The 15,015-nt window shown below is 35.6% G+C and overlaps 1 protein-coding gene and 1 long non-coding RNA gene across 3 annotated transcripts in view; one reads left to right on the forward strand and one right to left on the reverse strand.

The window, feature by feature from the left end:
- Positions 1-15,015, reverse strand: part of sorcs1 (sortilin-related VPS10 domain containing receptor 1) — a 237,195-nt gene that overhangs the window by 20,516 nt on the left and 201,664 nt on the right. For both annotated transcript variants that reach the window (XR_015939582.1, XM_088635728.1), the window contains exons 10-12: positions 12,898-13,044; positions 4,454-4,556; positions 1,652-1,728 (exon numbers count right to left, since the gene is read on the reverse strand). Coding sequence is in view for 1 of the 2 variants with exons in the window: in XM_088635728.1 (XP_088491854.1) it covers positions 1,652-1,728; positions 4,454-4,556; positions 12,898-13,044 (327 nt within the window). In the remaining variant the exon portion in view is untranslated. The remainder of the gene's footprint in view (positions 1-1,651; positions 1,729-4,453; positions 4,557-12,897; positions 13,045-15,015) is intronic.
- LOC148661669 (uncharacterized) overlaps positions 1-15,015 on the forward strand; it is a 40,218-nt gene that overhangs the window by 3,893 nt on the left and 21,310 nt on the right. Inside the window, exon 3 of the long non-coding RNA XR_015939583.1 lies at positions 1,005-1,073. This is a non-coding gene — a long non-coding RNA (uncharacterized LOC148661669). The remainder of the gene's footprint in view (positions 1-1,004; positions 1,074-15,015) is intronic.

Raw genomic sequence — 15,015 nt, forward strand, 5'->3', positions numbered from 1 at the left:
ACAGTAGACAAGGACATACACAAAAACTTACATATATATCTACAATTATCAAAGGTATAAATAGACTGAAATACAATGAAATTAAGGCTATACAGTATACAGTACCAGTCAAAAGTTTGAATACACCTCCTTAAAACCAGACCTTTCATGATTATCTGTGCTTTAAACTGTATAAACCTGTCTATAAACACTTAATATTTAATTACATGATATGTGTACTTCATCTTAAGTGAACTGCATTAAAAATGTTAATTTTTCATTTTCAATAAAATGAACACCCAAAGCAAGTGGATTTCAGTCTGAGGCCCAGGTTAGTTAAAAGTCAGAAATGTGTATAACATGGTGTTAGAACACTAAAAGAAGTTTAAAATTGTCTGTGTTCATGTTCTCACAGACTAGCATGTCGCCTAATTTACCTTTGTCACCAATTATTGGTAAACAGGTGAGGGTCCACAATTACTATAAACATAGGGAGCATGGGCAAAAGTTTGTAATTCCTGAATGAGATTCCTAATACAAGTACTGTACATTACAGAAAATATATATAATTAAAAGCACGAGTATTGAAATGTATTCAAGTATTCTAAAGTAATACATAATGTATTGAATAACTGACTAAGAGGTTGATTGATTGTACTGTAGCTTTCAATGTGATGTCAGCACCCGTCCTGTAATTTTTCCCCCATTATCTGATAACATTTCCCTTATTTTTCAGAGCTTGTTGTTTATACTTGTTTGTGTTGCAGTGGTTGCCTTGCTGAATTGTGAAGCTACAGTAAATGAGGTCAGGGTATCATTTCTGTCATGAAATGAGTTACCAGTTTGCCCCTTTTATTTAAATTTTCATTAAAAAATGCTTCTTTTAGGCCTTGGCTGGACTTACGGCCCTCAATTATAAACAACTCAATATCTGATTAATCATATAATAGGATGTTCTCGAATAACTTCTGAGGTTATGCATTCCATTTCCATGTGCTTAATTTGTATGTTTTCTTTGATCACAGATTTGCACTTTCATCTTGTCCACCTACTCTTTGCTTGCTGAGGGATAATTCTGCCAAATGATTTACAAGGTATTTGAGTCAAAGCTTAGGTTTTATATAGATGCAATGAACAATTACTATATCAGATTTCACTGCTATTTCACTCCTTAATCTGAATCGGGTCCTACTTGTTGATATACTGTAGTTTTATATGCAATAGTCTAGCTCATGTGAAATTGATTACCTGGCTTTAGTAATTCTTTAAAACTTTCTGAGCTTCAGTAATTACATTTTTTTCAGATTTTCAAATTGGTTTTCAAACATTTGTACTTTCTATACATTTAATATTAGAGTACAGTTTGTACATTTTTGCTTCATAGCACATTACTTTGCTATGAGTCTTGGACTACGGTCAGCATTTATTGATATGGCTCTGGGTTCTTGCTCTGCTTAATTCTGAAATTATAAGGCTCTTTGGGATTACATGTCAGATCCTTGACTGAAATTATTACGGAGTAGCTGGAATTTAATGCACTACTTTAAAAGAAGGGGTCCCTCACACAAGAAGTAAGTGCAGTACTGAATTATGAAGACAACCTTTTCGAACACATCAATCTTTGAAAAATCACCACTCTACAGCTTTTCTTTTCACTTCTACCTGTATTTACCTGTCTCCAGGTGTTACCGGCATCAGACGTTATAAACATACTGACATTATTGTTTGACAGCTCAGAACCTACGGAACCTTGAAGACAAAGAAGGAAAAGTATTAGACATTTTGCACTTGACTTCGATTGCATTTAAACTTCAAGTTTATACAGTTCTACGACATAATACGTGTACCAATTCCATTTATGTATCACTCACAACAGGAAGAGAAGAAAAACCCTGCTGTTTCACCATTTTTTTCCCATTAGATCACTGTTATCAACAGTGTTAGCAAGTTATCAATGCCAATGCATTGTTTTGAAGCTAATTATTGAGGTTGTCTATGATGGCACCTCTAAACTAAATGGTTGTTTTTTAGAAAAAGCCCATGAATTGATTTTACAGAAATTATTACATAAAATATTCTGTGTCAGGTGTGACATTTATTTGGGTACACATTTTTATGTACTGTACATTGCCCCTGTGTAAGCTGAGAATAAATCATACTGAGTAGGATTTTTGCATTAATAAGTGATCTTCCTTATTTTAAATATGATAAAATATTCACATTATATAGACATCTTCATGGAGTTTTTGTCTATGTAAAAATGTAGACACAATTCAACTTAAAGGTATATACTAATTAAAAGAATTGATTCCCTCCTCTATCCTAGTCTGGGTCAGAATTTCAGCAAAATTAATTGTCAAAGGACACACGATTGCTTTTAACATGAAATTTAAATAATCAAATTCTTATGACTACCCATTCCTTCTGCAGGTCACAGTAAACATTGAAGTAAACAGTAAACTGGACTAAAATCAAAAAGAAATTTCAAGAGAGATATTGATTTGCAAGGTTGTACACTGCAAATTAAAAAAATTCTAAGCCAGTACATACACTTCTATTTATCAATATTCTCTGGTTCTGACATTCATTTCTGATATATTTATATTATTGTGTATCTATTTTTGCAATAATGAATTTAATATTTAATATTACAAGCAAATTCCTTTATAATAAATAAAATGTTGAAAGCGAAATCAGAGAAGGCGAACCCAAGATGGAAGTGGCACAGAAGCAGAAAGCAGACAACTTAAAAATGATTTTATTTTTCTCATATTTCCCAAGTGAGTACTCTAAACTACAGCAATATGACACATGCCTTTGGTGTAGATAATTGAGGCTTCTTTTGTAACAAAGTTTTGTGGTTTTCAACTATAAACAATGAGGAGCAAAACACACATTATAAAACAGAATCTGAAGAACTTTCATGTGCAGTTAATGATAATCATACAATGAGCTCAGACCAGGCAGTGGGGTCAACTTTAACAGTATTATTGCCGCCAGAAGACACTGCTCATTTATTCTGGATGCACTAGCTACAAGTACAAGGGGAATGACATTAATTAATAAAACTCTTTTGGTGCAGCTTTCTATTAATCTCAGTTGTAAAGCAGCACAAGGACAGTACCATTAGCATCTATTAGCATCTTCCCAAAGAGCAATTTTCCAGAGTGATAATCTTTTTCTACAGCGATAAAGAATATTCCTTAAAAATAATATCTTGACTACAGGAGAACAAACGCAAGGCTCATTAAGGCAATCAGATTAGATAACTGATGCCTAGGGTAAAGTGGATGGAAAATGATAAATGCAGTTTTACCCACATAGACTGTAGCAACCATATAATGACTGATTTTTTGATACATGGAAAATTCCAACAAATGGCTGTATGTGACATGGAAAATTAGTTACAAACATGAACTTATTAAAACTGATGTAGAGAAAAAAATCACACAGCTGTCTTACAACAATCCCTGCTCAACAATCTGTAAAATATTTTTTTGCAACTGTAAATCCAAATTACTATCTTGCAATAATATTATTTTTTTACCACATTATAATTTAAATGTTAGTAAATAAATATCAAATGTATCTGTGGCACCATGGGTTGGTAGAAATTTCAGTAGTGTGTCAAAACCAAAGTGCTCTTCATCTTCACTAACCATTAACTCTCCATAAATCTCTCTATTCAATAACTAGGTTTCTTCATAAAACAAGCCCTTTCTGACCAAACAACTCATACTACCCCCAGCAGATAACACAGGACACTGACACATCTAAACGCAATACCCCTTAACCTCCTCAGCAATGACAAAGCTTCTTGTTACTATTTTAACCAAGAGCAAATGGAGATCTGTTATATCAACAACTCAAGACTCACATATTTCAGATAATGATTTTACCAGTAAGACAAACATAACAGGGGATAGTCTGTATGTTTCATGTTAGCTTTGTGTATATTTGTTATTGATTACAAGTGCCTTCCTCCTTTACCTGCATGACATCAACCAATCATGTGACAACGTCATGGGGCTCAGGTGAGTGTGTTTTTATTATTTTTATGGCCTTTGTAACTTCAACATTACAGTAGCATTTCACATATTTTAATACTTCTTAATGCTGACAACATTTCTGAAAACAAGACAGTTTTAGAAAGTCCGTTTTCAGTAGAAATATTGTTGAATTCTTAAGTTGACTAAACCAGTAATCAGTGCACAAATCAGTGTACAAAGGTTTTTACCTCTTTTTAATTATTTCTTTATTCTAAATCTGCTCATAGCTGGTAAACAAATATTATCTCTATAAAGAGCTACTGTATGCAATCTAAAATACATAATGATAAAACCAAAACAGATACTGATGAATAATATTCTCCATCTAGCATGGTCTAGATAAAATGTGGCTTCATAAAAGCTATGTGCAGTCCATCTGTTATTATTTATTAACAAACAATTACAATGAAACCAAAGTTGCCTACCTGTGGCAACTATAATTCCAGGGGCTGAATATTTGCTTGCAATATTGCCAGAAGTGTAAGGATTATCAGATACCTGAAGATGTAGGTGCAAAGAGCAGTAAGGCTGAAAAAAAAAAGATAAAGAGAAAAGTCAGAATATAATTACGGTGCATTTATCAAACACTCAGTCCTCATTAGAGTACTCAATACTTTCATAGCATAAGCTCATAGAGTTACATTAATTCCTATTCCATTCTCCATCTCCAATGCACTCCCCCATTGGGCGTCCATAACATTACTTTCTATTAGAATAACCTTTACTGACACACTCCTCATTATAACATGCAAAATGCCAATGGCAAGAACATATTGTGAAGAGTGTTGAGGGATTTTATAATGCTTCTGGGTTTTCTAACTAATTGAAGTGGTATTATGGCACAAAATTGTTCTGTTAATTTGTTTATCAAATGGTGATTATCACTTTATGCAGTAATGTAGGTTAAAGAAGTTCATGTTAGGTGGAACTCATTTACAAATAGCAATGATTGTTAGTTTTATGTCGACTTTTTCCATATAGAACATATGTTTTTAAAATCTTTTGGCAGTATATAAAACTGCATCAAAAACAGAAATTAATTTAATTGAAGTGCTTCTAATATGTGTGACGTAAAAGCCCTTATCCCTTAGTGATTTAATATATTGCAGTTGTTTATAATGTACTGTATAATGTGCAAAGCCTTGCAAAAGTATTCAGACCCATGCGACGTTTTCAGAATGTGTTGCTTTAAAGCTTGCTGTCATAACACTTTGAAGTAGCAAGTAATATACACAACACATCCAAAAAAGAAATAAAAGAAACAAGTAAATAGATAAAAATAGATAAAAAAATAGAAAAGTCATGATTGAATAAGAAAGTAATCAACCATGTGCTATGGCAAACCTACATTTATTAAATCACCAAATTATTTGAGTTGCCTCTGTTTGTTTGGAATAACAACAGTTCTCACAATTTCATAATAAAAAAAAACACCAGTTTCTGTTAGGTACCTTGGTTAGGCAGATAATTAAAGCAAAGCTCAACCACAAAGATCAAGGAAGCTTTGCAAAGCTGATAAAGGGATAAAGTAATTAAAATGCTCAGAAGGCTACAAATATACAGTACATGTACTGTATACAGTATACTGTATATGGAATCTTTATATTCCAGTGAGCACAGTTTGCTTAATCATTAAGATATAAAAGGTGCATTATATCACCTCAACATTTCCTAGATTAGGCCCAGATGTCCAAATTGAACAGCTGAACAATGATAAAAACAGTGAATGACAGGCCAACAACAACTTTGAATTGGCTAAGATGGAAAATAACCTTGCCTTTGTGGTAGAGTGTAAATGTCCTATCTTGCATGGAGTTTGCAACAAAGCACCTGAGTGATCTTGCAAAAATGTGGCAACAGGTGTGGTTCTCAGATGGTCTTAATGTCAAACATTACATTTGGTGCATACACAACAAAGGACATTGAACATTCAATTCAACACCTTTCCTATTTTGAAGCATGCCAGTGTCAGCATCTCGCTGTAGGGATGCTTCTCCTGTATGGGACTGGAAAGCTTGGTAGGATTGAAGGAAAAATTAATGTTGCAAAGCACACGTAAATAATACTGAAAACCTGCCTCAGTCTGCTAAAGACTTAAAAATGGGGTGAAAATTTACCTTTCAGCAGGACAATGATCCGAAGCACAGGCCAACTCAAAGTTGGGGGAGATTTATTCAAATATACTGTACATGTGACTGCAATTGCTACTTCTGCCACATATTTAATTCATAGGTCTGAATGCTTATGCATTTATTTTTTGCTGACATTAACCTATCTAACCCTTAGAAGTCAGTTTGAGTTTTCAGGTTTTGAATAAAATATTAAGTTAAAAACATACATGCATCATTTTGTAATTTCACAAAATAGGACGCTATGGGAAGAGTCTGATTTGTTTGCAAGTCACTATATAGATATATCATATTTTTTATGGAAATTAATGTTAATAAGCCCATGCCGTTTCACAACACTGAGTGGGGCAGAAACATCTAAAGAATCTCCCTAATCTGCCTTCACATATACAGTACAGCACGTTAAAAGTTAGCAGCCTTTAAAAGTTAGACATCACGCTGATGAGCCCTAATGAGGGCTGTCCATGACTGCTGACTTACTTTATACTTTAGCAAAAGGATGAATTGAAACTCTATTTAGATTCACTCCAGTGTTATGAAACAGCAGGAGTTAATATCCATTCTGATAATTAATTTTATAATTCATAATTCATAACAACTTCATGATTTTAAAACATACCGAAAAGTACTTCAGGCACTACTGAAGTTTAGCATCCACCTTAATAATATACAGTACAGACTATGTGCCAAGACCTTCACTACACAGCACAGCAGATAAAGAAGAGAAACTGCTAGACCAGTTGAAATGAGTGTAGAGACTGTAGAAGTATAAAGTGAATTTGGCCAGAACACCAAGGTTAACACCACTGTCCTTATGAGTGCCATGCGATTTTCCACGTAGTGAAGACATCGGTTTAACATCTCTTATCTTATCTCTTAACATAAGACTTATCTGCAGCATTTTCCTGGCTGAGGCACTGAGTTGCCATAGTTTAGACATGTTTTGGGTTGTGGGAATATGGAACAGGGGCAGCACAGTGGTTAGCATTGTTACCTTTTAATAATAATAATAATAATAATAATAATAATAATAATAATTGCTTACACTTATATAGTGCTTTGCTGGACACTCCACTCAAAGCGCTTTACAAGTAATGGGGACTCCCTTCCATCACCATCAATGTGCAGCATCCACCTGGATGATGCGACGACAGCCATAGTGCACCAGAACGCTCACCACACATCAGTGGGGAGGAGAGCAGAGTAATGAAGCCAATTCATAGATGGGGATTAATAGGAGGCATGATTGGTAAGGGCCAATGGGAAATTTAGCCAGGATGCTGGGGTTACACCCCTACTCTTTTCGAGAAATGCCCTGGGATTTTTAATGGCCACAGAGAGCCAGGACCTCGGTTTTACATCTCATCTGCAGGATGGCGCCTGTTTATAGTATAGTGTCCCTGTCACTATACTGGGGCATCAAGACCCACATGGACCACAGGGTGAGCGCCCTTTTAGCGTCAGGGCCCTTGGTTCAGTTCCTAGGTTGTACTGTATGTTCTCTTCATGTTCGCATGGGTTTCTTTCAGGTGCTCCAGTTTTCTCCCAGAGTCCAAAGACATACTAGTGGGTTAATTGGCTTCTGAGAAAATTAGCCCTGTTGTGAGTGTGCCTGTGTTTTCCTTTGCAATGGACTGGCGTCCAGTTTAGGGTGTATCCTGCCTTGCACCCATTTCTTGCTGGAACAAGCTCTGGCTCCACTGTGACCCTGTATTAGATAAAGAGGTTAAAGAATGGATGGATGGAGCATGGTTTGAGCTACCCAGCCATGTGGCTGGATGAGATCTGTGGATCAATAAACTACTACTAGACAGGCTAAACTGGCCAAATGGCCTTCTCTCATTTTTTAACCTCTCTTATGTTCTCATGTAGACTTTAACACTGTTACTAGTTTATCAGTCATTTCAAGTGGCAGTTAATTTTTTAGTTTTTTCATGACACTGTATTAAAATCTAAAAAAAAAAAACTATTACAATTGTCCATTTTAGTTTGATTAAAACGATGTTTTGGCTGTGGTGCCTTCTTCAGGTGTGACTTAATACCAGTAATAATAAGGGAATGATGAAAAACGTATTTGACTCATTTTAAACATTTGATAGGTACTGTATGATTTATTTATAATGTGCATTAATTCACTTCCATGAAAGAACTGATTTTTTTACAGTGCAGACATACTACACTTGCAAATTTGATTTGCTTTTAGCCATCTTTTCAACACCACCACTAAAGAACACATTTATAATGAAAACTCTTTAAGGGTCACTCTGAGACATAAACATAAACACAATAAAGCAAATACCCTACTGCTGTTGTGTAATAATAGCCCAAACAATGCAAGCATTGAGCCAAATGAAGCCCATTAAACCATTAGTGCCTAAGGGTTTGCATCATTCCTCAGAGCTGTGATCTGTTCCACCTCATTAAAGCATTAAACTATATCATAACAGGATAGTGAAGGATACTCTGTGGTATAAGAGTTTCAGTAGGAATTGAAGTTTAAGCAAGGGAAGTGATTAAACATGACAAGTCATTTTTTATTTCTCTGCCTTATTGCCCCTCTTGGTTTTCTGCTTGAAATTACTAAACTTTCTTTGTCTAATATGTTCATTTTATAAAATGAACATATTAATTTAAATGGCTTGTTTTGCCACAGAAGCAAATGCTTTTTCAAAGCTGAATAAAACAACAGCAAAAACATACAAAGAATGGGAGCTCAGACACTAAAAAGGAGAAAACAGGGTTAGCTCAATAACTGTTTAAGGTAAGAAAAGGCATCTGACTGAACTATACTTCAGAGTCACACAGAAAAAATTAAAGAAATGAAGAGCAGATCCTTCGATCTCATATCAATTGTAATTGTGTGCTACAGTTGCTAGGGGGCACCGAACACAAGCATGTAAGCAACAGAAGCATTTAATAAAACAAAGGGCTAGTGATATTAACTTTATATTTGCATTAAGGACATGAAAGGATGCAGATGAAATGTATTTTCAAACGGGCTCTAATTTGTATTTATTTATTTTTAAATTCTATTTTAATGCTTATTTTGGGGCATAACATTGAAAGTAATGATTTTTTAAACAATGGCTCCTTGTTCCACACAGCCTTACCTAAAAAATATCTAATATTCACATATTAAAGTTTAAAAAAAATCTTATGGTACCTTCTGCATCAAAAGTATCAAGATGGTTTTCTTCATTCTCTTCTTCATCATCCTCTTATTATTACAGGTATTAAGTCATTTTCCCTCCATAAATTGCATTTAAATATATCTAAAATCTCATCCAACATATACTTTAACAGCTGCCTTGTAAATGAAAGCTGTTAAGGTTTTAGAGGCATTTGAGAATGGATTATGTATAGGATAAGTACCTATTAAAAACTGTAATAATGCAGTTTGTATAAACCAGGATTTACAGTAAGCTCTGAGACAATTGCGGGAGTTCATCCAAATAATTTTGTTTAAGGCTGATGCAGATTTCTAGTAGTTAACATTTGTGACTGATTGTTCTATGTGCATAAATACAGTACTTCATTGTAAAGCACTACACTACTTAGATCACCCCATAAAATATTTCTGCTTCTACCAAATTTATTGCTCTTAAGACTTTCATACCTCCTTGTTCTTAATGGGGAAAAGGTTTTTTGAAACAGTAAAACAAAATATTGTACTTCAATTTTCAAATATAAAAACATATTTTCACCATTCAAGTGAATAAAACCCCTTTCTGCTTCACATAAATAGACCACATTATTTTAACGTTCCCACTCTGGTCTAAGAAAATTGTTTGAATTCAACATCAGAAACTGATGAAGGAGAAAGGAATTGTGCTGTAATGTCAAACAGGGCCAGAAAGAAGGCACACAGAACTGCACATGAACTAGAAAACCACTACGAGTACAGATTTTCATGGTACAATGCTTCACGTGGAGAGTAACATGCAACATAAAGAAAATCACACAACTAGCTGTTGCTGAGAATAATTTGCCTACATTCTGTGGCAACCCCTTATTTCACCATGATACAGTAGCTCCATTGCATAAAATTCATTAAGTAGGTATCATAGGAAAGAAGAATTATTTAAGAAGAAATAAAAAATACAGCAAAAAAATCAAAGAACAGAATCTCTTTAAAAAAAAATAAAAAAACAAAGAACAAAACAAAAACAGAAAAAAAGAAGACAGAAAAAAGACCTGAAGATAAAAATATTTGAAAAAAAACATATACAGTATTTGTTATTCATCACTATGTTGCATTTTCTGACTGCACGCTATCCCTGGAGCATTTTATTTGGATATGTTATGAACATAAATATTCAAGAAAATAATACATTATAAAATTGAAACATATGGCCATTTTAGGTCATTTTCTACTGTGGTATCTGGTAGACTGAATATTGAAAAACACTGCAAAACAAATAACTGTCATTTCTAAAACAAAAGTAGATATTAGCATCCAAAACAATAACAGGAAAGAAAAAATCAATGTTAACGGCAATTGGGATGAAGTAGCTTAATGAATGTGCCAGTGTTCAGGACAAATGTAATAGCTGAAATTCAGATTGGTTAAATCATGGACCCGTTTACCTTTTATAGATCATGAAGACTTCATTAGATATTGATAATATAATTATACAATAATTTATTCAAGGATTTTCATACAGAATGCTCCTTAGCCTGATCCATGTCTTTCATCAAACGGCAAACATTTTGCATTTAAAAAACTAAATGGTTGCAGTTGAATTCAGGAATAGAAAACAGTGCATTGGAATGTTTAGCTACCCCTTATATAATTGTACTGCATTCACTGCATTGCCCAGGGAGTGAATTGAGAATTTGTAAACATCTGGTACACCCTGTGGTCAAAGTACAGTATTTTCTACATGGAATTTGTCCTTCATCATGACAGAAGCTCTTATTAGAAAATGTCTCAATCATGTCAACAACCAAGTGGCTAGGGCTTGTCTTTGTAAGTTAATAACTACATTGCTTCATGTCAGTTTAAAATGCAGTTTGTTTAATTATTTAAAATTAGAATTTGATGTCTTTCCCAATCTGCCAAGCAACTAAAATAAGATACTTTAAAGACCACCTTTATCTCAAACAACAACAAAGTGTTACGACCAGCAATCAAAAACCTGTTACTGGAAAACGCTCTAACCAGTCCCCAGTGCAGGCTAATTCCACAAAGCAATACTGCACATGATAATCAATCATTCTCAGCTGTCCTTCACTAAACTCACCCCAGTCTCCACTCCTTATAAGCCCTCATTCAGTATCAGTCAGCGCTAGGTATTGGTTTCTCCCCTGGAGCTCCTACCTCACCTTTTGTTCTCTCTGACTACCTATTCTTAAACCTTTAAAAAGCCTGTTTACCGACTATGTCTTTGCCTAGCAATTTGGATTGCTCACCTAACACTCTGAGATCACTGCATAGGGTCCTGATACTGTATATGGCAGCTCACCGTCACACAATGTTTCAGATGGATTCTGCTAACAGCTGCATTAGCAATCCAGATGCTTCAGGAGTGAAAGCAATCTAATACAACTGAAAGAACGTAGGGACAGCTAGTATTTCCTTCAGAAGCCTCAATGTGTTCTAGCTCATTAAAACATTAATGCTGATGATGCTCAGAACTGTATTTTCTTCTTTTAAACAGGCATCCCTTTAAAATGAAGCAGTCAATACACCAGTAATTAAATTTAACCTTTCACTCTATGTTTCTTTTGCTTTTTTCTCCTTCACGTATTGGATTCCTGGCTGTATTGATCCATCCTGTTAGTCCTGCTTTATTACTGTGCTGTTTGGCTGCCAATAGCGTTCATGGTCAATCAATCAACCACCTCCAAAATTGGAGATAACTAATTAGCAGCTAACCCAGAAAAATTTAACATCTCCAGCTCCCACCAACCTGTCAGTATTCCTTCCCTGAAACATTTGAATTCTGAAATGTGCAGATGTTGGACAGCCTGAAGCTGCCACTTGGACAAGATGGGGCATTTTGGAAACACAGTCTGGCAAATCTCCATTAAAATAGAAACCAGAAATAACAAAAGAAACGCAAGAACAGTTGCCAAATTAGCAGCTTTTGACAGTGGTGTTTGGATTTGGATCTAAAACATAGTTCTGTAGATATTAGACTAGTAAAATTAAAGTAATAAATGTATTTGTTTGCACTCCAATGGAATAATAATAAGAAAAAGAAAAAGAAATTGGATTAGTAACATTGCTTTTAATAGGCACATATGAGATTCTGATTCACTGAGAGACAACAATTAATTCCTGCATTCCTGTGTTTGGAGGTTGAAAGTAACATCTGGGAATCACTAGTGTAAAATAACTACTTAAAGGGAGCTCAGTTTTGATTCCTGTTTTTTACACAAACCATTGTTCAGTGAAATAGAGGTAGAATGGACACTATTACATCCAAGCATGGGTGTATCCATACCCATGTGGAAAACAAGTGCCTCCTTTTTAGACAGAGAGATTCATCTATTATATTTCTGCCAATCATAGTAATGTCATGTTTTGAAACACTAGAAATATAGAAGATAACACATCATTATAATTGGCAGTGCCTCTACAGTATATGTACAGATAGACAGGTGGACTAAATCAAATTCATGACCTTTAGCTCTGAAATTTCAGTCAAAAGGATACTTACAGTAAACGGCACCTGCATCCACATCACTCAACATTTGACAAGGCTTAATTGAGAAGCCTGACAGAGACAACTCACCAGAACACATTGGATGTCGTTACCCCTCAGGTCTGTGGCAGGTGCCTGCAGTAAACGCCAGTCTCTGCCTTTGTTGTACGTGATGTAGGTCTTCACTTGGTTCTCAAGCTTCTTGTTTGCCAAGAACATTCCTTTTATCCCTGCTACCTAGGAAAAATGGAAGAAGCTGAACAATGCATCTATCTTCAAAATATTTAGATTTTTGATTCAGTGAAAAGTCAATACAACAGTTTTAGAAGTTAAAGACAACAGTAGTACAAGTGCAACGGAAATTAACTTGCTGTGTATCAAGATATATGACTACAGAGCTCAAAGACGCTTAAATAAGTACATATTCTGAGACCGTTTTACAGCATAGACATAATATAACGATCTCTTTTTTGGGTGGCACAGATTAGGCCACTACAGTGCCTTGCGAAAGTATTCGGCCCCCTTGAACTTTTCAACCTTTTGCCACATTTCAGGCTTTAAACATAAAGATATAAATTTTTTATTTTATGTGAAGAATCACCAACAAGTGGGACACAATTGTGAAGTGGAACGAAATCTATTGGATTTTTGAAACTTTTTTAACTAATAAAAAAATGAAAAGTGGGGCGTGCAAAATTATTCGGCCCCCTTGCGTTAATACGTTGTAGAGCCACCTTTTGCTGCGATTACAGCTGCAAGTCGCTTGGGGTATGTCTCTATCAGTTTTGCACATCGAGAGACTGAAATTCTTGCCCATTCTTCCTTGCAAAACAGCTCGAGCTCAGTGAGGTTGGATGGAGAGCGTTTGTGAACAGCAGTTTTCAGCTCTTTCCACAGATTCTCGATTGGATTCAGGTCTGGACTTTGACTTGGCCATTCAAACACCTGGATACGTTTATTTGTGAACCATTCCTTTGTAGATTTTGCTGTATGTTTGGGATCATTGTCTCGTTGGAAGATAAATCTCCGTCCCAGTTTCAGGTCTTTTGCAGACTCCAACAGGTTTTCATCCAGAATGGTCCTGTATTTGGCTGCATCCATCTTCCCCTCAATTTTAACCATCTTCCCTGTCCCTGCTGAAGAAAAGCAGGCCCAAACCATGATGCTGCCACCACCATGTTTGACAGTGGGGATGGTGTGTTGAGGGTGATGAGCTGTGTTGCTTTTACGCCAAACATATCGTTTTGCATTGTGGCCAAAAAGTTCGATTTTGGTTTCATCTGACCAGAGCACCTTCTTCCACATGTTTGGGGTGTCTCCCAGGTGGCTTGTGGCAAACTTTAGACGAGACTTTTTATGGATATCTTTGAGAAATGGCTTTCTTCTTGCCACTCTTCCATAAAGGCCAGATTTGTGCAGTGTAAGACTGATTGTTGTCCTATGGACAGACTCTCCCACCTCAGCTGTAGTTCTCTGCAGTTCATCCAGAGTGATCATGGGCCTCTTGGCTGCATCTCTGATCAGTCTTCTCCTTGTCTGAGCTGAAAGTTTAGAGGGACGGCCAGGTCTTGGTAGATTTGCAGTGGTCTGATACTCCTTCCATTTCAAGATGATCGCTTGCACAGTGCTCCTTGGGATGTTTGAAGCTTGGGAAATCTTTTTGTATCCAAATCCGGCTTTAAACTTCTCCACAACAGTATTACGGACCTGCCTGGTGTGTTCCTTGGTCTTCATGATGCTCTCTGCGCTTTCAACAGAACCTTGAGACTATCACAGAGCAGGTGCATTTATACAGAGACTTGATTACACACAGGTGGATTCTATTTATCACCATCAGTCATTTAGGACAACATTGGATCATTCAGAGATCCTCGCTGAACTTCTGGAGTGAGTTTGCTGCACTGAAAGTAAAGGGGCCGAATAATTTTGCACGCCCCACTTTTCATTTTTTTATTAGTTAAAAAAGTTTCAAAAATCCAATAGATTTCGTTCCACTTCACAATTGTGTCCCACTTGTTGGTGATTCTTCACATAAAATAAAAAATTTATATCTTTATGTTTGAAGCCTGAAATGTGGCAAAAGGTTGAAAAGTTCAAGGGGGCCGAATACTTTCGCAAGGCACTGTATTTAGTCAACTTGTGGTCTGGAAAGAAACTGTAACTTCTGCCTATACGTATTTCACAGTTCTCCTGGAGTTGTCTTTCATC

Source organism: Lepisosteus platostomus, chromosome 6 (assembly GCF_059453375.1).
Source record: "Lepisosteus platostomus isolate fLepPlt1 chromosome 6, fLepPlt1.hap1, whole genome shotgun sequence".
In the NCBI taxonomy this organism is placed as follows: Eukaryota; Metazoa; Chordata; class Actinopteri; order Semionotiformes; family Lepisosteidae; genus Lepisosteus; species Lepisosteus platostomus.